This window comes from Xenopus tropicalis, chromosome 8, assembly GCF_000004195.4.
Source record: "Xenopus tropicalis strain Nigerian chromosome 8, UCB_Xtro_10.0, whole genome shotgun sequence".
Taxonomy (NCBI): domain Eukaryota; kingdom Metazoa; phylum Chordata; class Amphibia; order Anura; family Pipidae; genus Xenopus; species Xenopus tropicalis.
Genome location: NC_030684.2, coordinates 37177172 through 37202159, shown reverse-complemented (window position 1 = coordinate 37202159; position 24988 = coordinate 37177172). Strand labels below are relative to the sequence as shown.

At 41.1% G+C, this 24988-nt stretch overlaps 2 protein-coding genes across 13 annotated transcripts in view; one reads left to right on the top strand and one right to left on the bottom strand.

Annotated features, from left to right (window-relative positions):
• Nucleotides 1–24988, top strand: part of phka1 (phosphorylase kinase, alpha 1 (muscle)) — a 148467-nt gene that overhangs the window by 76078 nt on the left and 47401 nt on the right. Inside the window, exons 35-38 of one of the 12 annotated variants that reach the window (XR_004219449.1) lie at nucleotides 17438–17534; nucleotides 17642–17695; nucleotides 17958–18158; nucleotides 20267–20573. The exons of 9 other annotated variants lie outside the window; for them this stretch is intronic. The gene's annotated coding sequence lies outside the window, so the exon portion shown is untranslated. The remainder of the gene's footprint in view (nucleotides 1–17437; nucleotides 17535–17641; nucleotides 17696–17957; nucleotides 18159–20266; nucleotides 20574–24988) is intronic. 2 more of the 12 variants (XR_004219451.1, XR_004219452.1) reach the window with 2 other exon arrangements.
• Nucleotides 12811–14694, bottom strand: LOC116406536 (cyclin-O protein B-like). The gene has a single exon (XM_031890649.1). It carries the CDS (start codon nucleotides 14692–14694, stop codon nucleotides 13378–13380), a length of 1317 nt encoding a protein of 438 aa, XP_031746509.1. The 3' UTR covers nucleotides 12811–13377.

Sequence of the window (24988 nt, the reverse complement as noted above, 5' to 3'; positions counted from 1 at the left end):
CAAATCCTGCCTGCCGAGGTAATAAGCGGATGTGTGGGCGTCAGGATTTAGGCTTAAGAATTGGTGTCTCACAGATTTGATTTAGTAACTTTTGCGCCGAGTGATTAACTAGGACTGCAGGCATAGGAACACCATCTGACTTTCAGGTGATGTTCAGCCAGTAATGTAGACTGGCTATTGATCTAACTGAGTCTAATGCGAAGCGGTAATATTTGCAACCGTCGATTTTGTCTCATAATCCTGTCTGCCGAGGTAATAATAGAATGGTAGGCACCAGGATTTGGGTGTAACACGGAACAGTGTTAAAGGAATTTCGCCGTATTTTGCTTGGTGGCTTGGTAAATTCTGGTTGCCGAGGTAACGAATAGAATTGTAGGCACCAGGATCTCAGGTCAGAAATGGAACTGAGCTACAAATACTTAATGGTTTAGTTGCTGTGTAAAATCCCGGGTGCCGAGGTAATAAATAGAGGTGTAGGCACCAGGGCTTTGTCCCTTCGGGAAGGAAATGTTGGTTTGATCTGTACTGACCAAAAGTACTCACAGCGTTGAATATTGTCAGCTATTATATTTAACCATTTAGGCGCCGAAACAATAGGGGTAACATAAGCTGGGATTCCAATGCAGTTCCTCTTTTAGGCACTAATGGGCAACATGGCGAATTATCAAAGCAGAAAGTAATTCATATGCCGCATAAGGAAATCACCAGTATCAGCGCATCGTATACCGATTATATAACTAAGCAAAGTCGATACATGCTTAGGGTCATATTGAGCGGTTATGTAAAATTGAGGCAGCAATTGCGAACGTGACTCCCATAAGTAGTATATCGCACACTTGCAAGTAAAGGTGGCCATACACGGGCCGACTATAGCTGCCGATATCGGTCCCTTGGACCGATTCGGCAGCTAATCGACCCGTGTATGGGGAGAGCAGATCGGCCTGGCCGACCGATATCTGGCCTGAAATTGGCCAGATCTCGATCGGCCAGGTTAGAAAATCTGGTCGGATCGGCTCGTTGATGCGGTCCCCGATCCGACTGCCCCATTGCCGCCCACATAATCCGATCGTCTGGCCCCAGGGCCAAACGATCGGATTATTATTTTTTTTACCTAAATGGTCCCCGATATCGCCCACCCGTAGGTGGGGATATCGGGGGAAGATCCGCTCGCTTGGCGACATCGTCAAGCGAGCGGATCTGCTCGTGTATAGCCACCTTAAGTCTCAACGTTCCCGTGTAAAAAACGTGAGCATCAATAAGCCAATAGTGACTATAAGTATACTGAGGTAGTAAACATGAATGTGGCCCCTATATGTATTATCATGAGTATCTGTGATAAAACAAGTAACTGTTAATGAAAGGGTTAACAGTGCTATTGTAATCAGTGACTCTGCCCTTTTGCAAGAAAGCTGCAATAAGCGGATGAGTCAGTTCACTTCGGACAGAGATATAAATCATTGGGACTACTACCAATTTGCGGTTAAAAGCATACCATAAGGATTAATTAGTGATCATTACCCTGCTGGGCTCAACAGTAAGCTTCATTTTATAACTGGTCTGCTATAACACAAGAATAAGGAATTTATAAATATTGTGCTGTTAGCAATTCCGTGTTAATCGGACGTTGGACAATTACTATAAAGATGCACATGCCTTTAAGCTGTACCAGGATGAGCCACACATGATGGAGGATCCTGGAAACAGAATACCAATAAACACTCGGTGAGGCGCTAGAAACAAATAGAGTAAGTCTATAACTAGGAGATCTATCTCGTGCAGAGCACCAGAATGACACTTACCTGAGTATAATAAGCAACACTTACCTGATAAGTTGTACAGTAATCCAGCAAATAAGGATTAAATAAACATAGTGCAATACTCACCTGATCCCTTGTAAAATAGAGGTTAATCAACTAATAAATCAAACGACACACAAAGGGTTAATTAAAGTTTATTGAATGGATGGTGTGTTTACTTCTAACCTTTCTTTATAAAGACCGTCAATACGTACCTGAATGAAAGGACTGTGACTTCTTTTGGAAATTGTAACACGCAGACCAACCACAGTGTTGATACAAATGAAACCATTTACAACAGATAAAGATACTTTGTAAAGTAACAATATCCAGGAGGATAAGAGCTAGAATTGAAACGGTTTCAAGGTGTGATTCTGAACATTTTAACACTTTTCCTTACTTTCTTATCTATCTATTTTAACTTACTAATTTTAACTAGTAATAAGTAAAAGTTATATTTTAATGACAAGAGGTGTGCCAGTCCTGTCTTTTTCGTGTCTATAACACGATACACTACATGTGAAAATAAACTGGCACAGGGTTAATATACTCTTCCATTTTATGTAGGGATTATGCAGGCATATCTGGGGTTAATATGGTGGCACACCAGTCCAACACTAGGTGAAACAGAGGGAATTACATGGGTTGATATGATGGGATATCAGAATACAAGTGCTCAGTGATGTAAATATAGAGGGAGCCGACCCCGCAGCCATGTGGGAAGGGGGGCAGGGGCTACTGCAAGTGCACATACCCAAATGGCTGTAATTTAAGGCAGAGCCTGTGAGGTATCAGCACGGCAAGGGCTCAATGATGTACTTTTATATGTGCCAGTAATAGAAGCCTTTATTGGAAGAGCTGCTTTGGCCTAAAGCTCTGTTCTGTGGAATGCACTTTCCCAAGTATATGTCACACAGTGATGCTTGTGCATTTGGGACAGGTACTAGAGCCATAAATAGGCAAAGGGCACTTGCCTAGAGCTCACCGGGACAGCAAAGTAAGGGAGTTTTAGTGCGGAATATAAGCTGCTCCATTCATACAGTTTATTGTGGCTGCAGCACATTTTCTCCCTCACTGTTTCCTGTTGGATCGGCACCTGTATGAAACCCAACCCTCCTGATCCTCTCCGACTGGATACACAGTAACAGCGCAGCTATCCACATAAAAGGAAGCAGGAGGTTGGACTAAGCAAGTGCACCCTATACAGCTATAAAGAGTGAGCTCTGGCGCCCCCCTGTGGCGCTGGGCTGAGCGATCCTCACATTGCGGGGAACTGTAGGGTCGGAACCATTGAGCGTCTGAATAGTTTTCGGAGGGCTTCTGTGGCACAGAGAAACTTCCGGTCCTGGGAACACAGGAGGAGTCGCTGCTTCCGGTTTATATTCACAGCGCCGAATTTTGCGTTATATAATTGGGCAGAGGGCATTATTGCACAAACAATATATGTCTCTGAAGGGGTAGGGACATGTTAGGAAAAGCCGTAACGATAAGAAGGAGAGAAGAATCCAAGAGCCAGGGCTGGTTTTAAGTTGTCTCTGGCCCCCTGGCATTGCAGGGACTTCTGGTTTAGGGCAATAAGTGTTAATTTCTGTACATATGTCAGGGGGTCAGTCCTGAAGCCCCCCCAGCTGTTGTAATGTGAAAGTGTGTTAAGGTGGGTGGGAGTTGTTGCACTACACAATATTATGAGGCTTGGTTGGACTGGTTTATATTATTATACCCTCCAGATGGGAGTCCTGGCCTTCCTGCATTCCCAGGGACCCTCTTATTTCCACCCTTGGCCCAGCAATTGAGCCTGGGGAGTAATGGATACTTATAGGGATACAGAACTAAGGTTACTGAAATACAGGATAATGAACACAGGTAGATGGTAATCAGCAGATATAAGACAACATTCAGTGCTAATGGATAAAGCAAATGAACAGTGGCAAATAATGCAATTAGCATTATAACAGGTGTTGTATAGTTGCCCTTGTCGTGGGTGCAATCTCCCCGAAATGGCATCCCACCGGCTAGAATGTAAATCGCTGGAGGGATGGCATACGCGGCCCACCAATTTGCCAAAATCACCTTGAGAGGAAACTTCAGCGATCACTGTGCCGCATATGCCAATCCCACTGGCAATTTACATTCTCGCCGGTGGGATGCCATTTCGTGGAGATTAGTCGCCCGCGACAAGGGAGATTTGTCATGCAGCGACTAGTCTCCCCGTCTGCCACAGTCCTAAGTTACCAATATTTGTGTTCAGTAGGCAGTATATGCAGTATACAAAACATGCATTTGGGCCAACCTGATATTCTATAGCACTGATCAACGTACATACAATGGGATAGTAAGAGAACAGCAATACAGTGCACTGTCACCTTTTTATTGTTGTGATCATTTGGGAGGACACCCCAGACAATCAGAGCAGCAGTAGGTTGAGCTTCAGCTCCCCTTCACGCCCTCATCTGCTCATGTACTACACACTGACCGATATGGTGCATTAACAGATATTTTCTAACCCAAATGATCCCTGAACTAACCAATATCTATAATACACGTGAAAATCATAATTCGTGGGCCGCCAATCATGTATTGAAAATTGTATGAAAGAAATGTATGTGAATGGCCAGCAGGAACAACTTTTTTCAGTGTTAGTGTTATGATGCAAGGTTATGTCAATTATAAATAAGATATAAGATTAAAATGCACTGCACATACAAATCATGTTTTTTTTTCCTTCCTACGCCAGCATGGTGCATTCATTAATAGAGGCATATGGGCTGCTCAAAGAGATGAGGTGAGGTCAGATACTGCCATTCAGAAAGCATTATGCCCAGGTACTATTTGTTGTGCAGCTATCAGTAATTAGTTGCTGACACACTATTTTGATCATGATTTTTAGTTTTTAAAAACTATTTTATAGTTTTTAACCTAGATTACTTTTATCTCATGGAAAATACTATGGCCATGGCACTTTAAGGACATGCAAACCCTCAACTCAAATTAACGTAAGACTGATTAGGGTACACTTTTAATTTTCATTAATTATCAGTTATAATGAATGCCAGGATGGCCTGCCATGCCTATGCATTAGCTTCATTCTTTTCTGTCATTTTATTTATTTAGGGTAGTGAAGCCAAAGGTTGCATCTATGGAAGAAATGGCTGCACGATCAAAAAGGCACATGCGTAGTTTATCTATTGCATATAATAGAGACATTTATTTTTTAAACTATTATATTGGTGGAAAACCTTGTTTTGTAACCACTTTGAAAGCACCTCAGAGAACGGTGGACACATATGGTTTTTTATCCAAAGAACTAAACCATAGTAGATGCATAGCTTCTTTTTATATGCACTAGGGAGAGAGTAGTAAATCTATGTGCAGGGTGGTAGCTAATACTACAGCATTTAATGCAGGTTTGAGGCCTACTATCTAAAGCTCTAAAACTCTAGGTGCCTTACACATTGGGTATGACATTAATTTATGTAGTAATTTATTATTAATGTAAATATTAATGTAATAATATGGTTTGGAACAGTTACCTAAGATTTGGCCCCTGCATCAAAATGCAATGCATTCTGGATAATGTAGTTCCTGCATGCTGTCTAAGCTGTGGAGAAGTTGTTACAGTTTGCAACATCAATGTTTTAGTCCCTTCTCCCTTGCCAGGATTTCAAATGATGCAGAAAGAGAAGAACTGTTTTGCCGCTAGATTTTATCTTATATAGAGGTTATTTATTTATACTTTTTAAAGAAACAGATTACATTGATAGGTATATTAGAGGTTTCTGTTTTGTGTGGGGCTATTTTACAAATTTTCGTTTGGAACCTAGAGTTCCATTTAAAGAAGTGCTTTAGAAGCATATTCTTATTCTTGAAAATAGCTTGTGCTACTTATTTCATGGTACTTTTAAAAACAGCTGTCCCATCTTGCTTTATGGCGCAGGTTGGGGGTATACAGGGCAAGTGTCTCACACATTACATGGCAGGATAATTTACCCTTTTAAAAATCTACTTTACTTTGAATGAAATGCTGCCTGAGCTTATCTGCTCTGTTGAAATGTAAGAGCTAAGGGCCGTGGCAGACAGGGAGATTAGTCACCGCGCGTCAAATCTCCCTTTTTGTGGGCGACTAATCTCCCCGAAATGCTAATGTAAATCGCCGGTGGGAAGTTTCCTCTCAAGGCAACATCTGCGATTTTGGGAAATTGCCACGTCGCATATGCCATCCCACCGGTGATTTACATTCTAGCCGGTGGGATTGCATTCCGGGGAGATTAGTCGCCTGCGACAAGGGAGATTTATCGCGGGCGACTAATCTCCCTGTCTGTCACGGCCCTAAGTAAGTTTAGCTGATGCAAAGCAAACAAACATGTCCATATGAAATCTGACCTCTAATGTGTCAGATAATAAATGGTAACATCTGAAGGCGCTAAATGTAAAGGATGACAGACTTTTGCAAATACCCGCTTCCCTTTTCTCTGCCATTTTTTCATGAACATGTTTCCTAACCCTTAGTTGATACAGCAATAATGTACTATGAAATAATGGAAATTGGGGTAAATATGTTATGGCCGTACCCTGTTAAGGTACAGCTAACATGGTTTTCTCTATCATTCACAGAAAGTGCTTGGTGCGGATGACACCATGTTGGATGTTGATCCAACAACTGGTATTTGCCATTTGCTCTATGACAGTGCCCCCATTGGACGTTTTGGGACAATGACTTATCTCTCTAAATCAGTAGTCATCACCCTGCAGGAGTCCTTACCCCACAGCGGATGTTCCATGCAGTGACATATACAGTCTGTTTACACTAAAGCTGCTGGTATCCTGAGAGCCACTGTGAAGGAGTACCCAAAAGTAATGGGTAAGATGTGCAAATATCAGCACTAGTCTTCAAGTGCAGGCACTAGCAGTGTTTTCTAACATGATTTTTACATTGGATCTGTTATATGATCCTGATACTTCTGCATATCCTAGTGATAGAATATATTTAAAGAAGCAGACATGCAAAACAAATCACATTGTTCAAGGAAAGTATACTTCAAAGTAAAAATCTAACATAAAAGGAATATACGTATACCCTATACAACTGAAAAAGTTATACAACACAATCAGTTTAAATATGAAAATGTAAAAGGAGATCAATTTTTCTTTGACATAGCGTAAAAGAAAAATTCCTTATAACCTGCATAGCTGGCAGAGGGACTTGGTACTGTTAATCCCAGTGTAGTTACCAAAATGCAGTAAAAATGAAAATGTTCTATAGCAATTGAACTCCTAAAGCAACTGTACATATCTTGATGGAAGGAAGACCAGATCAGTTATACCATTGTACACTTGAAGTTAGCACTTAAAATTCTGTTCCTGTGTGACATTTATGGATGCATCAGATCCAGGATTTAGTTAGGCATTTAAACAAATCCCAGCAATGTTCACAGTAGCTAATTTTTTAGTTTCTGCAAATCTGAATAAAATGCTGAAAGGAGAAAGGTGGGAGGTGCCAAGTTGCCATCCTGTCTTTGATTCTGTTTGGTAACCTCAAACCACAGGCTGCCACTCTTTTCTTCTTCTTCTTTTTTTTCCATAAAAGCACTTTCCCTGGCTACTTTACTTCTCTCCCTGCTTCTATGGTGCCCCTGCATTTCCTGCATTACCCTAGGCCTAGGTGATCTCATGTGCAGGAGTGAAATCTACAGCGTGTACAGCGTGCTGGGACATTGGAAGAGTACAGCAAATTAATAGTACCTGGGGCTGTGAATTTCTGGAAAAGATGAGGGGTGCTGCTGGGGTCTGAAATAAGTGGCTACTAAAATCACTGGAGGAGGGGGGCCCCTGAGGAAGTCACGTGGGCGTGACGAAACGCGTTGGGCGGGCACTGAAGGTTGCAGGGGAGGTGGGGGACACAGGGAGAGCTGTGACCTCGGGGACGGGTTTATCCTGTGTTTGGGGGCACGCGGCGGTGCTAACCGCATCAGTATCGGAGGGAGGACTGTTCTTTTAACAGACGGGTTGGTGGCAGTGCGAGGCAAAGGGTGATTGTCCCGTAACAAAAGGGAGTGCCCGGCCTCTGCATAGGGTATACCACTGGAGCGGGTGGGCGCGGGCACGGACCCTGTGTGGCGGGCTTTGGCGGGTCTGCGGGGCTGTGCAGTTGGGCGCACCTGCTATGAAAAAGACCGGCGGGTCATGTGATTAGTTACCGCTGAAAGCGGCGGTTGTGGAAGTGCAGGCACGGAGGGACTTTGAATACTTAAAACAGAAAGTCTCTATGTGTGTATATAGATGTCGCATGTGTAGTACCCTATTTAATGTGGATGATTGAATGCCACTAACAATATATAGAACAATAATGTAATCCGATTTTCTCTCACTATGAATTAATAGTTGGGATATGTTATGGGGATAAGTGTCTTTTTCGGAGTGTTTTCCCCGAACTGACTCTCTCGCCTTCCCCCATTCTCCCCTTATATGCACCTTCTCTCAGGATTAATCAATATCCACTGAAGTATGGATTAATAAATTTACCTGTATAACTAACAATATCAATTACGAATTGTGGGCTGATTATCCTGTTTTTACTACTTATATATTATGTATTTATTCCCACTATGACCCTTGTAGGTCAAGGGTTTTTTTTAACATCCATATAATTGATAGCTAATTCTGAGCAATTTGTGAATTATTTTTAATGGTATGAAATAAAAGGTAATTTTTAATGGCACAAACACAGAAAATTTTTTCTTGCTTTGTGGGCAGATAACTTGCCACACCTCAGTGACTCTCCCTTTCCTTGTCCTTTAATGTCATGTGACAAGTAGCAGAGACACAGTTTTCAATATACAATATTAATGGATGATCCTCTGATTTACATGTTAAAATTAGGTTTAGGGTTTGGTATCCATCTAAAGCTTTTTCAAAGGATTCAGTATCTAGCTGAATGCAAAAATTATGGATTCAGCGTATCCCTTGTACAAAATAGTAAAATTTACTAAAGGTGGGCAAATTTGCCCGGGTATAGTAACCCATAACAGCCAGTTACAATTTTGATGTGCATGTACCGCCAGTGTAGAGATTTCTGTTTGCCTGGGATCAGTTATACCATCTATTGCAGTAAATGCACTGAGATCTCTTCTTGTAAAGACTGCTGTACAATTGCTGCTTCCAGCACCCTTCCAGTACTTCTAGCATTGTATCTGTTACTCGCCTCCTTCAACCAACAAGTATACAGCTACAGTGGGTTAAAGGGGTGGTACAACTTTAAGTTGACTTTTAGTATGTTATAGATTGGCCATTTCTCAACTTTTCCTCATTTTTTATTTTTTTATAGTTTTTTAATTATTTTCCTTCCTCTTCTTCCTCTTTGATTCTTTCAACTGGGGGTTATTGACCCCAATCGACCAAAAAACTATTACTTTCTGAGGCTACAATATTATTGTTGTTCTTTTTTATTACTTTCTGTTCATATTCCAGTTTCTCATTCAGTCTACTGCCTGGTTGCTAGGGTAATTTAGATCCTAGCAACCAGATAGTTTCTAAAATTCCAAACTAGAGATATGCTGAACAAATAGCTAAATATTTACAAAACTATAGATAATTAAAAATGAAGACCAATTGCAAATTGTTTTGGAATAGCCCGTTACAACATACTAAAACCCTCTACCCATACTAACCCTCTAGAACATACTAAAAGTTCATTTAAAGGTGAACAACCCCTTTAGATGAGTAAAAGCCATATGTTTAATGTTTTTCTGGTATGGCCAAGTCACCAGACAAGTGGATCTTTATCCAGTTTAATCACACACACAGTGTGGGTGAATTGGGCAGATCTAAATGTTTGTCCCTTAAGCCAGCAATCAAATAACATGCAGCCATCATTGTAGGCCTTGGCCAATAGGATTCTAATGCAAGATAGCTTCATATTGTTCAAATGTGTCCATTATCTTCCATGTATGTGTACAAACATACCATTTTAGGGAAATAATGGAAAACCTGCCGCCCTACAGATGTGGTTGATGGAGGCTGAAAATTATGGTTCAGCAAGTTCTAGCGGGCTGCACATAGGATTTGCCCATTTTAGGGCTTTCTCTGAATTCTTTCTGATGCTGGTTTCATTTTAATTATTTCTCCCCATTTTCATTTGGAAGATTTTTTTGTTGTGTCTCTTTTTATTTTACCACTCCATCCATTTTATTTATGAACTTGTGTTTTGCAAGAACATATAATTGTTACTTCATATTGTGCTTTAGTGAATTCTATACTGTTTTTTGAGCTTGTGATAATTTATCCAAATAGACATAAAAGTTTTATGTTTAGGAATATATATATATATTTTTTTTATTGGCCTTATGCCTCTGCAGAATGAGACATGCACGGGCCTCTGGAAAGGATACATAATGCTTCATATTTAATATAAACATAAGCTGCAATCTGCTTAATATTTGTGCGTTGTGCCCAGATTGTCATGGAGGCATCTCCTATTACGCTGGGAATTCTGGGTAAAGAAACGGCAAAATTTGCAAATTGCACTGTTAGGAGATGAGCCATGTTGATAGTTCTCTTGCAATATTGTCAGCAATTTGTATGTATATTTTCCCTGAATAATACTGTTTTTATTGAAACACAAAAGTTCTTTAAATGTTAGAAAATGCCAAGGGAGGCAATTTCCAACAATTAAGCCAGACCACCATGAGTAATAGGCTTTACTTGCAGTGATCTTAATGTTATACTTTAGTAAGTCATTTTTGGGAGATTTGTTGCGCACGATAGTGCAGATTTAACCATCGGCGATAAGTCTTACTGTGTGCCATCACTCTTAGGGCTGTGACACGGGGAGATTAGTCGCCCGTGACAAATCTCCCTTGTCTCGGGCGACTAATCTCCCCGAAACACCGTCCCACTGGCGAAAATGTAAATCGCCGGAGGGATGGCATACACGGCTCCGCAAATTCCTGAAATTTCGGAAGTTTCCTCTTAAGGCAACTTCTGTGATTTTGGGATATCGCGGCGCAGCGTATGCCATCCCACCAGAGATTTACATTTTTCACCAGTGGGATGGCATTTCGGGGAGATTAGTCGCCGTGACAAAGGAGATTTGTCACGGGCGACTAATCTCCCCCGTGTGCCACAGCCCCTAGGGTGAAGATACACAGAGCTACTTAGTGGCAGCTACTTGTCATGGCTACTAAGATAGGCAATGCTGTTCATTCACTGATAGTTGTCTCTACGTGTGTTTTAGCAGAGGGAATTCTCAGTATTGTCTATGGCAGGTATTTTCTGGTGTTTAGTAGCCATGAAAAAAAAGCTGATACTAGTAGCTCTGTGTATCTTGACCCTTACAGCCATGGTACAACCTACTGCTTAGGCAGATTTCCAGCCACAAGTGAAAAGGGCAGTTCAGCATTCACATACCAACATTGTTGGCTCCCTGCATTTAATTCAACAAGAAAAAGCTACCTATGCTGCTGTGAGTATATCACAAAAGAATATTATTTTTGAAGAGGCCTATATATTGGCACATATGCAGCAAAATCAAAGCAAACACCTTAAAGAAAAGGTGAATATTGTCAGAGATGCTTTTTTTTTTATTACATAGTTTTCCTTTCCCTAAACAGCTGCCATCCTCAATAATATTATTGCTAGTATTATTTTAATTTGGAGATTTAAAACTATATTTTATTTTGAAATGAATAATAACTAAAGATCTATATTTTCTTGCTATTATGTTTTTTTTGTGATGATTGTAAGATGTTTACATTTCTGTTTAATAAAACTGCCCAACACTGTAGTTCTGTGGGTTTTTTTGTTCATTTGTGTAGCCAACACTGTTCTGCTACTAAAAGGAAATCCTGCCTGATTTCCAATTTGTCTTGGCGCTACAGGAGTCCTGTGCCTCCGCTATATGGGAGAGCAGGTACACTGTAACATGGCTGTGCCCAGGGTCAGGACAGACTGGGCTGTAATACCCCTCCCTGGGGATGTCTCTAAACCACAGTCACTCACAGAGAAAAGGTTAATAGGTTTATTTTCAGAACACTGTAACTTTAAATAAGGTGCATAATATTGCAGACGTGTTTGGTTGCTGAGTTGCTGGGGGATCCTCACTTATGTGGCAGTTTCTTTAGAGCCCTGAGAAAGACTTCCTTTGGCTTTCCATGTCCTGAAAAGAGCAAGCTTTGTTGACAAGGACTCCCTTTGCTTCTGCACCCTAAACAGAGCATGTTTTCCTGCCACTGGGGTTTCCCCACTAACTTCCCACACACAATAATCTCTGTGCCTTCCCCCTACTCTCTGCTTCTCCCCAGCACTGCCTCTGCAGGCCTTCCTTCCTGCCAGCTCACTGGGGAGGGGATTCCTCCCTGCACAGACACACCCAGAGGGAAATACGGGCCTACCAAGCCTCCCTGCATTTGTATAGGCATATTTTGTTTAAAAAGGCAAAACATCCGTTTCTATTACATTGTGCCTATGCAAGTCCCAAAATGTGTTGTGGCTTCCATGTACATTACCTCTTACTGCAGACAAATCTCTCTCAGAACTGACCATAGAGTTTTATTGTAAACCCTCAGGCAGAAGTCATGTTCAGTGCATAGATGGGCGCAAAGCATAGATTGGTTAAGCTGGGACCCTAAAAAGCATTTGTACCAGCTCTTGTTTAAACTAGAAGGGCAATTTCAGTTTTTTCTATGGCGCATTGGCCCAGAATTTCTCCATGTGCAATTGCACAAAGGTCTATTTCACTGGCGGGTGTCAAAATGCTGGGTACCCAACCCCCCCCCCGCTAATATTTTCCTTAGGCAGATTGTAAAGGGAAACAATGATGTTAATTAGGCATTTAGATTTATTTTATTATTATAATCTAATAAAAGGGTAAGTCTGCCTCATAGAAGGAATGGCACTGCTCTGTTACTACATAAGACCATTTATTACCCTGCTAATATACCTAATATTAATATACCTACTAATGCTAATATACCTACTAATTTGGTTCCCAGAACCCATAAATAATAACACAGACAACAACTTTATGTAAAATCTGTGAAGATCACAGCTTTATTAAAAATATAATTTATGAAATGTGATGCTCACTGTAGGGTTATCAGATCACTGGAAATCAGAGGGCACATATAGAAAGAGCTGCACGCTGCAATATAAATGCACCTTCTATACGTGTCCTCCCATCACCAGAGGGTCTGGTAACCCCACCACATAGGGCTGTTTGATCCCAAGGAAGGCAAAAAACCTAGAGAGAAGCTTGGGCCAATCTGCTTCACTAGAGGCAAAAATTCCTTCCTGACTCCTAAATGGCAATCGGAATTATTCCCAGGATCAATGCGCCCTATGGAGCTTTGAAAGAGTTAATAAATGTACAGTAATGGGTAAATACATGTTTGCCTCTGTTTGTCTGTAGGGAAATGTGTTCATAGGTAATTAAGAGTGTATGGAAAGTGACAGCTCTGCTTGATGATGGTACTGGGTGCCCTGGCAATGTCACCCACCCATGGTCCAGAAATAGTGATCCCCAATACTGTCACTTGTATTAAATGGTAAGTAGTATGGACATGTAGGCCTCAGTGTGTGCGTGTGTCTATCAGTAAGGAAATATGTATCCGTATGGGTGAAGGTACGGCAGTGTATGCATGTATGGGTGCCAGTAGGAAACTGGGGGCATGTATGGGTGCCAGTATGGAGGTGTTGGCATGTAGGGGTGCATGTATACTTGCCTGTATGGATCAGTGGGCCAGTATGTGTTGTGTAGCACATAACCGGCCCCTTCCATGTCCTGAGAATGGCTGGATCTTTCTGCCATCTCTAAGTGCTGGGAACCTGCTGTGTCCCTGGATGTTGATGCCACCTCTGGTGTTCTCTCTCTGCCTTCAGGTAGATGTTGGTTGGTAGGTGTTGCTGCAGGCCTTGTGGTGGGAGGATTAAAAGCTGGAAAGATTGCTGGATAAACTCCTGGCAGAAGCGGATGTAAAAAATAGTGGCCTATAGAGACAAGATGGCAGATCTTTTCCATGCACTCCTCAATTTGGTGTTCTGGGTAGTCAGTGGGGGGCACTTTGACAGGGTTGTTATAAGAATAGATTTTATCTGCCACATTGAGGCAGCACAGTGCCATGAGAGATGGTTTGTGCATGTAGAAGTCTTGATGTTGGTTCAGGCACAGTGCTGCGATGCCTCGGGCAGCTGTTAGGCTTTTGGCTGCTCTTGTGAGCTGGGCAGGGGAACACTCCTCCTGGTTGGTCAGTCTCAACAGGGAGAAGTGCTCCAAAAAGAAATCGATGGTTGGTACCCCCAGGCGAAACAGCAACTTCCTTAGGATGGTTCTCTCCAGGTGACGCATTTCAGCTGGTGTCATTCTGTAGTCAAACAGAGGTAGGAAGAGCTTGGGGGGGAGGGGGTACCGTAATTCAGCCACTTTGTAAGCCATGTAGAGGCAAGTGGCTCCCACTCTTGTTAGGGTGTCGGGGTCAGTAGGAGTGCAGGACACATACCGCTCCAGGAAGTTTATACCCAGGCACAGGGTCTGAAAGTCCAATCTCAGGTACCTGTGCACATTAATCATTAGGGTGGTGATGTGGTTCCAGGATGCAGCATTTATTTCCTTCTGATTTTCTAGGAAATTTTCCAGCTGATAACCTCCCTCCAGGCCTTTTTTATAGAGGTAACACTCCTCTCCATACTCCCTGAAGGTCTGCAGGGCATCAGCCAGGTTGGCCAGGGTGTTCCATGGCTCCCCCTCTGGCACCGGTTCCTCAGCTGTAGGGGTGCTGGTCCCACGCAGATCACCCTGGGGCTTGGCCCTTTTGAATTCAGGGCTGCACCCAGGGGAAATGATCTCCTCTTCTTGCTCTTCTTCTTCTTCTCTTCTTCTTTTTCGCATGCCAATGCTCAGAATCTCCATCATTTAGCTCCTCTCTCACCAACTGTCACATAAGACTGTTGGGACCAAGTATCCGTTACCCACAAGTCACCTCTGCTCTTCACTGATTGGCTGGACATGTAAACAACTGATAGGCTGAATCTGAAGTACAAATGCTTGAGTTGCTCTGTCATTTAACTTCTCCTTTATTTCTAGTGCCTTGCCTTGTACTTCAGCCTCTTTTCTTATATGTGAATAAAGCTCTGTAGCTTTCAGAAAATCTGATATCTAAGCTTATCTAATGCAAAAATGATCCATATATAGATTTTAAATATACACATAGTTTACCATAAAGTGACAGCAGATATATCTCAGGGTACAAATGCTTGCTCTCAGAATCACAGCTTTTCATTCTCATAATTCAAGAAATCTGTGCAAATTTTTTTTTTTTTTGTTTACTAGATTCAGGTGCAAGTGCAGCTCCTCGTATGGAGCCACTGCCAGACATCACGTCCCACCATTATCTGCCTATACAGCTGTACAGACACAAATTCCAGGCCAGGGGTGTGTGAATGTACATCTTAGAAGGACTGGGTAAAGTTACCAGTCCATTTGTTCTTTTAAATGCAAGTTGTTGGTCTGCCCTGATATGCCCGCCAGTTTAATTTGATTGTTTGGTCCAAGGTGGGCATATCCGGAAACAATCCACTCATTTGGCGACTTCGCCACGGCAGATCACACCGTGTATGTTTTTAAATATTTATAATAATGTATTATGACTGCAGCAAGGCAAATGTTTGCTGTTAATCATGGGACTGTGTGGAAAATATTAAGAGTCCAGTGCCACTAAAATTGAAAATGATGGTTCCTTTACTACCCTACACAGAGAGAAAATGATAAATTCTGGATAGGCAGCTTGATAGTGACTTGACTTGAGCTAATAAGGGCATGTGTAGATTTGGTTGATAAAACCCAATAAATAAATGTGACGTTATCAGGATGTATTCTGACTATTCTTTTAATAGAAATAAGCATGTATTTTTTAAACTGATAATAGCATGTTTTTAATAGGAAAAAATATGCTATTTTTTAAACTAAGCACTATAGAAGGGATTATAATTATACCGCATCTTAAATTTAGATTTGGCAAATTAACTGTAGGAAGGCAGTTTTATTAACAGTGCTTAATATTAAATATCATAGCTATATCAAAGCTAGAGAGTAATAGCCTTCAGTAAAGGCATAATGCATTTCCATGTGGACTGGACCTGAGAAATGGTAAGATCACAATATAAGGATATCAGCCTCCCTTTTCACCCTCCTCTAGGCCTTCAAAATGCAAAGTCAAAGCCCTGTAGAGAAGCAGATTTACTGGTGACCTGTTAAAAAGCAGATCTTTATTGGTTTGCTATGTATGACTTAATGTGGGCAAATTTAGTGCATTTTATTTATTAGTGCATTCACATGGCGAATAATGTAAAAATCAGAATACTCTACAAATATATTATTTACACCAGTCCCTGCCTCATGTTGTTAGCCTGTTAGCTCATACATTTAGAGCTCCGATTGTACAATTATTGTATAGTATGCTACCCCTTATTCAGAAAGCTCCAAATTACTGGAAGCCCATCTCCCATAGAATCCATTTACAAAAAATAATTCTAATTTCTAATCATTTCTAATTTTTAATGACTTAATTTTCTCTGTCATAATAGTTACATAGAGTCCATCAAGTTCAACCCATCCAAGTAAACCCAGCACACACAAACCTATACTGATCTATCTATACACTCACATACATAAACTATAAATACAACTACTAGTACTAACTGTAGATATTAGTATCACAATAGCCTTGGATATTCAACTTGTTCAAGAACTCATCCAGGCCCCTCTTATAGGCATTAACAGAATCTGCCATTACCACATCTCTAGGAAGGGCATTCCCCAACCTCACTGCCCTCACCGTGAAAAACCCCCTACGCTGCTTCAAATGGAAGCTCCGTTCCTCTAATCTAAAGGGGGGGGGGCCTCTGGTGCGTTTTTATGGGAAAAAAGAACACCCCCCATCTGCCTATAATCCCCTCTAATGTACTTGTACAGAGTAATCATGTCCCCTCGCAAGCGCCTCTTTTCCAGAGAAAACAACTCCAACCTCGACAGTCTCACCTCATAGTTTAAATCTTCCATCCCCTTTACCAGTTTAGTTGCACGTCTCTGCACTCTCTCCAGCTCATTAATATCCTTCTTAAGGACAGTGCTGGCACATATTAGTGCAGGATCCAATATTCCTGGGGGGTTTTCTCACATCCCGTCATATTGTAACTGGTCAGTTTCCCTTTACTTGAAGGGGACCTATACCCACTGACATACCTTAAAGAGAAAATAACCCCCCCCTTTTTTTTTTTTTTACATGAACTCAATCTGTTGAGCTTGTGTAGGAAAGATACATAAACACTATCTGAACTTCCAGATATAAATATAAATGTATTTCATTTTATGTATCTCCTGATGTACCTTTTATACTTAAGCCCAACTGAATGAGCTCATGTCAAAGAGGGGGGTATATTTTCTCTTGAATTTAAAATTGATCGGTGTGTACTTGGAGATCAGACGGATCTCCAGAAGTTTGTTACTGATGCAAGAAGAGCTTTCTGTTGCTTCTCTGCTCTCTTATTCTGTTCCCTGTGATTGGGATGATAGAATTGAGTAGAGAATTGTCAGCAGACCTGGACAGAACAGCAGAAGATGCACCATTGTGTCTAACAATCTACTCTCTGTTTAGCCGCCAAGGCCAGTGGCTTCGAAGAAGGCGCCTTGATGGAGCTTTAAACAGAGTGCCTATTGGGTTCTATCAGAAAGTTTGGCTAATCCTGCAAAAGGTGGAGCATATTAAACTGCACAAATATGTGCTATGCTGTTTGTACACTTTTATTTTTTTTTCATTTTACCATTATTATTGTTTTTTTTTTTTGTTGTTTATCATCAGTGCCATGGATTGTCTGTGGAAGGTTTTGTTTTACCATCATCAAGCACGCGTGAGGTGAGAGTTCCCCAAACCATTAGTTTAAGTGATATTAATATATTTCATTTTTATCAGCCATGATCCACCAGAGAAGCCGCAATAATGAGGGTACTCTTTTTCTATAAAAATGTTGTAGATCATCCTTTATTTTTTACAGCAATTTTTGTGTTATCAATGCTGCTGGTCACATGACAAGTTTACCAGCAACACTCCCCTGATCTTTATTATCAGTGTTTTATACTTTACTGCTGATAAATGTCCCTCTCCTTCTTTGATGCAGATGACACCGGGTGAGCTGAAGTTTTCTGCCCATGTGGAATCTGTTTTGAATCGTGTGCCTCAGCCAGAGTACCGCCAGCTCCTAGTGGAAGCTATTTTGGTGCTGACCATGCTTGCTGATGTAGATATCCAGAGTGTTGGGGGTATCATCCACGTGGAAAAGATTGTGCATATTGCAAATGAACTGTTCTGTCAGGAGCAGGTAAGGATTTCCACTATGGCTGGATCTTAGTTACCATATTAGCTGAGTAACAAACGGAATAAGCACATGCCCACCCATCCAGGGGACAACATTGCTTTACCATTATCAAAGCCCATATCAGTTGAGTGTAAATCCATAATGTATTCTTTATTTTATCCATGTTTGAAATTTAATCTACATCAAGCATGTTATAGTAACACTATCCACCTGTAGAAAGTAATGTGTGTTTCATGGTATCCACACCCTGGTTTTTGTCTACGGTTATTGGCTGCTATCGTCAGCCAGATGGCATCAGTGGGCAAACTGTCTATTGTTAGCAAAAGCACTGCTGTTCATGCTGGGAAGTCAGCCTCTCACTACTTTGTACCATCCCATGTACATGCATATTCATATCCTGCAAGCAGAAATCCATTTAAATAAAAGGGGCAGAATGTTTACAAGCTAGGCGAACATTGTGCGTAAATGTATTTTGGGCGTAGCCTAGTGATACGAAAATTTATATCAAAGCAGTAGGACTTTTCCTGGGAAAAAAAACGCTTGATTTTTTGTTTGTGTTTTTTTTTAATTTAAATGCAGCATTTGTATATTTATATTATATAGGACAAATGCAGAGATAGAGATCGACACAGTGTGTGCATGCTGTTAGGAACTACTGCACATGCACCAGTTTCCTCATCATTCGCATAATATTATTTCTGTTGCGTGCCGATAGATTAATAGTATGCAAGTGAGTAAGGACTAGACTAGGAATGAACAGAAGCACTTGAGCCTGGAGGTGGCCATACACTAAAAGATTCACTTGTTTGGCAAGGTCACCAAACGAGCAGTTCTTTTCTCCGATATGCCCACCTAAGGTGGGTGGTATTTGGTGTAACCCAATCGTTTGGCCCTTGAAACAAATGATTGAATTTCAATGACAGGTACAGTACCCTGCCATCCCCAGTCTGACCGCATCAATTTTAGGCCAGATATCAGTTTGGTAGGCTCTTCAGGGATGCACATAAATTGGCAGATAAGCTGCCTAATCGATCTGAAGAACCCAAATTGGCAGTCTAGATCTGCCCGTGTATGGGCCACCTTTACTGAAGTTGATTTCCCTCTTCCTACTGCCGATCTCTGTCTCTGCATAGTTACCCCTTCTCTAGAGGAGGATCCAAGTCCCCGCGATCAAGAAGGCATATGCGTAGTTTATCTATTGCATGTAATAGAGACATTTATTTTTAAACAATTACAATAGGGGGAAAACCTTATTTTGTAGAGTTAAACCACTTTGAAAGGACCTTGGAGAACAGTGGACACATATGGCTTTGTATCCAAAGAACTAAACCATAGTAGATGCATAGCTTCTTTTTTATGCACCAGGGAGAGAGTAGTAATTCTATGTGCAGGATGATAGCTAATACTACATCATTTAATGCAGGTTTGAGGCCTACTATCTAAAGCTCTAAAATTCTGGGTGCCTTACATATTGGGTATGACATTAAGTTATGTAATAATTTAGTCTGAAGACACACACAGCCATCAAGTCTTTTGGGTTTTTTTTCAAAGTTGACAGAGTTTCTTTGTATTTTCTCCCAAGCATCTGAACAAGAAAGTTGTGATTAAATGGGAACTCTACTTTAAAACAACTTTAGCTTTTTAAGAAGCAAACATAATTTCAAGCAACTTTGCAATATATATCAATTGAAAAATATGTAGCCTTTTCATAATATGCATTTTAATGTAATAATATGGTTTAAAACAGTTACCAAAGCTTAGCCCCCTGTTCTCCATTACAGTGCAATGCATTGTGGATTATGTAGTTCCTGTATGCAGTAAGAGTTAATGAAGTTTAGCTGATGCAAAGCCAAAAACATGTCCATATGAAATCTGACCCTTAATGTGAAAATAAATGGTAACATCTGAAGCACAAATGTTAAGGATGACAGACTTCGGCCTATAACCACTTCCCTTTACTCTGCCTTCTTTTCATACCCATATTGTCTACCCCTTATTTGAAATAGCAATAAAGTACTATGAAATAATGGAAATTGGGGTAAATATGTTATTGCCGTATCCTGTTAAGGTACAGCTAACATGGTTTTCTCTTTCATCTCTATCATTCACAGAAGGTGCTTGGTGCGGATGACACCATGTTGAATGTTGACCCAACGACTGGTATTTGCCATTTGCTCTATGACAGTGCCCCCAGTGGACGTTTTGGGACAATGACTTATCTCTCTAAATCAGTAGCCATCACCCTGCAGGAGTCCTTACCCCACAGCGGATGTTCCATGCAGTGACATATACAGTCTGTTTACACTAAAGCTGCTGGTATCCTGAGAGCCACTGTGAAGGAGTTTGGTCACCTCATTCTGCCTTGGCATTAAATGCTGCTTCCTATCATTTGCTGCTGTTCTGTAACCAAAGTAATGGGTAAGATGTGCAAATATCAGCACTAGTCTTCAAGTGCAGGCACTAGCAGTGCTTTCAAACATGATTTTTACATAAGGATTTTGGACCTGTTATATGATCCTGATACTTCTGCATATCCTAGTGAAAGAATATATTTAAAGAAACAGACACGCAAAACAAATCAAATTGTTCAAGGAAAGTATACTTTGGCACAACTCTTTGTGGACACACAGCTTCCTGTGGAGGAAGCAGTTATGGGCTGGAATGTGCCCATGATCATTTCAAAGTAAAAATCATAAAAAAAGGAATATACGTATACCCTATACAACTGAAAGAGTTATGCAGCACAATCAGTTTAAATATGAAAATGTAAAAGGAGATTAATTGTTCTTTGACATAGAGTAAAAGAAGAATGTCTAATAACCAGCATAGCTGGCAGAGTGACTTGGTACTGTTAATCCCAGTGTAGTTACCAAATTGCAGTAAAAATGAAATTGTTCTATAGCAATTGAACTCCTAAAGCAACTGTACATATCTTGAGGTCAGGAAGACACCAGTTATACACCAGTTATACCATTGTACACTTGAAGTTAACACTTAAAATTCTGTTCCTGTGTGACATTTATGGATGCACCAGATCCAGGATTTAGTTAGGCATTTAAACAATTCCCAGCAATGTTCACAGTAGCTAAATTTTTAGTTTCTGCAAATCTGAATAAAATCAAATAGGAGAAAGGTAGAATCATTGGGAGGTGCCAAGTTGCCATCCTGTCTTTGATTCTAGTCGGTAACCTCAAACCACAGGCTGCCACTCTTTTTTCCCATAAAAGCACTGTCCCTGGGTACTTTACTTCTCTCCCTGCTTCTATGGTGCCCCTGCATCCCCTGCATTACCCTAGGCCTAGGTGATCACATGTGCAGGAGTGAAATCTTTGCTGAATTCAGTGATCTACAAGTGTACAGCGTGCTGGGACATTGGAAGAGTACAGCAAATGAATAGTACCTGGTGCTGTGAATTTCTGGAAAACAATGAGGGGTGCTGCTGGGGTCTGAAATAAGTGGCTACTAAAATCACTGGGGGGGGCAGATAACTTGCCACACCTCAGTGACTCTCCCTTTCCTTGTCCTTTATTGTCATGTGACAAATAGCAGAGACACAGTTTTCCATATACAATATTAATGGATGATCCTCTGATTTACATGTTAAAATTAGGTTTAGGGTTTGGTATCCATCTAAAGCTTTTGCAAAGGATTCAGTATCTAGCTGAATGCAAAAATTATGGATTCAGCGTATCCCTTGTACAAAATAGTAAGATTTACTGAAGGTGGGCAAATTTGCCCGGGTATAGTAACCCATAACAGCCAGTTACAATTTTGATGTGTATGTACAAGATGTGCATGTACCTCCAGTGTAGAGATTTCAGATTGTCTGGGATCAGTTATACCATCTATTGCAGTAAATGCACTGGGATCTATTCTTGTAAAGACTGCTGTACAATTGCTGCTCCCAGCACCCTTCCAGTACTTCTAGCATTGTATCTGTTACTCGCCTCTTTCAACCAACAAGTATACAGGTACAGTGGGTTAAAGGGGTGGTACAACTTTAAGTTAACTTTTAGTATGTTATAGATTGGCCATTTCTTTCCATTTCTCAACTTTTCCTATTTTTTTTTTATAGTTTTTTAATTATTTTCCTTCCTCTTATTCCTCTTTGATTCTTTCAGCTGGGGGTTATTGACCCCGATCGGCCAAAAAACTATTACTTTCTGAGGCTACAATTTTATTGTTGTTGTTTTTTATTACTTTCTGTTCAGGCCTCTCCTGTTCATATTCCAGTTTCTCATTCAATCTACTGCCTGGTTGCTAGGGTAATTTAGATCATAGCAACCAGATAGTTGCTAAAATTCCAAACTAGAGATATGCTGAACAAATAGCTAAATATTTACAAAACTAAAAATGAAGACCAATTGCAAATTGTTTTGGAATAGCCCGCTTTAACATACTAAAACCCTCTACCCATACTAACCCTCTAGAATATACTAAAAGTTCATTTAAAGGTGAACAAACCCTTTAGATGAGTAAAAGCCATATGTTTAATGTTTTTCTGGTATGGCCAAGTCACCAGACAAGTGGATCTTTATCCAGTTTAATCACACACACAGTGTGGGTGAATTGGGCAGATCTAAATGTTTGTCCCTTAAGCCAGCAATCAAATCACATGCAGCCATCCTTGTAGGCCTTGGCCAATAGGATGCTAATGCAAGATAGCTTCATATTGTTCAAATGTGTCCATTATCTTCCGTGTATGTGTACAAACATACCATTTTAGGGAAATAATGGAAAACCTGCCACCCTACAGATGTGGTTGATGGAGGCTGAAAATTATGGTTCAGCAAGTTCTAGCGGGCTGCACATAGGATTTGCCCGTTTTAGGGCTTTCTCTGAATTCTTTCTGATGCTGGTTTCATTTTAATTATTTTTCCCCATTTTCATTTGGAAGATTTTTTTTTGTTTGTGTCCCTTTTTATTTTACCACTCCATCCATTTTATTTATGAACTTGTGTTTTGCAAGAACATATAATTGTTACTTCATATTGTGCTTTAGTGAATTCTATACTGTTTTTTGAGCTTGTGATAATTTATCCAAATAGACATAAAAGTTTTATGTTTAGGAAAATATATATATATTTTTTATTGGCCTTATGCCTCTGCAGAATGAGACATGCACGGGCCTCTGGAAAGGATACATAATGCTTCATATTTAATATAAACATAAGCTGCAATCTGCTTAATATTTGTGCATTGTGCCCAGATTGTCATGGAGGCATCTCCTATTATGCTGGGAATTCTGGGTAAAGAAACGGCAAAATTTGCAAATTGCACTGTTAGCAATGTTATCAGTAATTTGTATGTATATTTTCCCTGAATAATACTGTTTTTATTGAAAAGTTCTTTAAAAGTTAGAAAATGCCAAGGGAGGCAATTTCCAACAATTAAGCCAGACCACCATGAGTAATAGGCTTTACTTGCAGTGATCTTAATGTTATACTTTAGTAAGTCATTTTTGGGAGATTTGTTGCGCACGATAGTGCAGATTTAACCATCGGCGATAAGTCTTACTGTGTGCCATCACTCTTAGGGCTGTGACACGGGGAGATTAGTCGCCCGTGACAAATCTCCCTTGTCTCGGGCGACTAATCTCCCCGAAACGCCGTCCCACTGGCGAAAATGTAAATCGCCGGAGGGATGGCATACACGGCGTCGCAAATTCCTGAAATTTCGGAAGTTTCCTCTTAAGGCAACTTCTGCGATTTTGGGATATCGCGGCGCAGCGTATGCCATCCCACCAGAGATTTACATTTTTCACCAGTGGGATGGCATTTCGGGGAGATTAGTCGCCGTGACAAAGGAGATTTGTCACGGGCGACTAATCTCCCCCGTGTGCCACAGCCCCTAGGGTGAAGATACACAGAGCTACTTAGTGGCAGGTACTTTAGTAAGTCATTTTTGGGAGATTTGTTGCGCACGATAGTGCAGATTTAACCATCGGCGATAAGTCTTACTGTGTGCCATCACTCTTAGGGCTGTTACACACGGGGAGATTAGTCGCCCGTGACGAATCTCCCTCGTCGCGGGTGACTAATCTCCCCGAAATGCCGTCCCACTGGCAAAAATGTAAATCGCCGGAGGGATGGCATATGCGGCGCTGCGATTTCCTGAAATTTCGGAAGTTTCCTCTTAAGGCAACTTTGCGATTTTGGGATATTGCAGCGTATGCCATCCCACCAGATTTACATTTTTTGCCGGTTGGATGGCATTTCGGGGAGATGGTCACGGGCGACTAATTTCCCCCGTGTGCCACAGCCCCTAGGGTGAAGATACACAGAGCTACTTAGTAGCAGCTACTTGTCATGGCTACTAAGACAATCCTGTTCATTCACTGATAGTTGTCTCTACGTGTGTTTTAGCAGAGGCAATTCTCAGTATTGTCTATGGCAGGTTTTTTCTGGTGTTTAGTAGCCATGAAAAAGAAGCTGATACTAGTAGCTCTGTGTGTCATCGGTCACACGAAAGATCATCAGACTCGCCACTAACCTTCAGGGCTGAAACGGCAGATAAAAAGGTAGAAACAATAGGATTTCTACCTCCTTCTGCTGATTCAGCCCTGACGGCAGATTTTGCTCAAGCGCCTTCTATGGCACCCGATCAAAATCTTTTGACCTGGCCGATCGGCGAGTCGACCGATAGCAGCTTCCTGCAATACCGGTCAACTCGCCGATATTATCGGTGCGTGTATGGCCAGCTTTACAGCCATGGTACAACCTACTGCTTAGGCAGATTTCCAGCCACAAGTGAAAAGGGCAGTTCAGCATTCACATACCAACATTGTTGGCTCCCCGCATTTAATTCAACAAAAAGCCACCTATGCTGCTGTG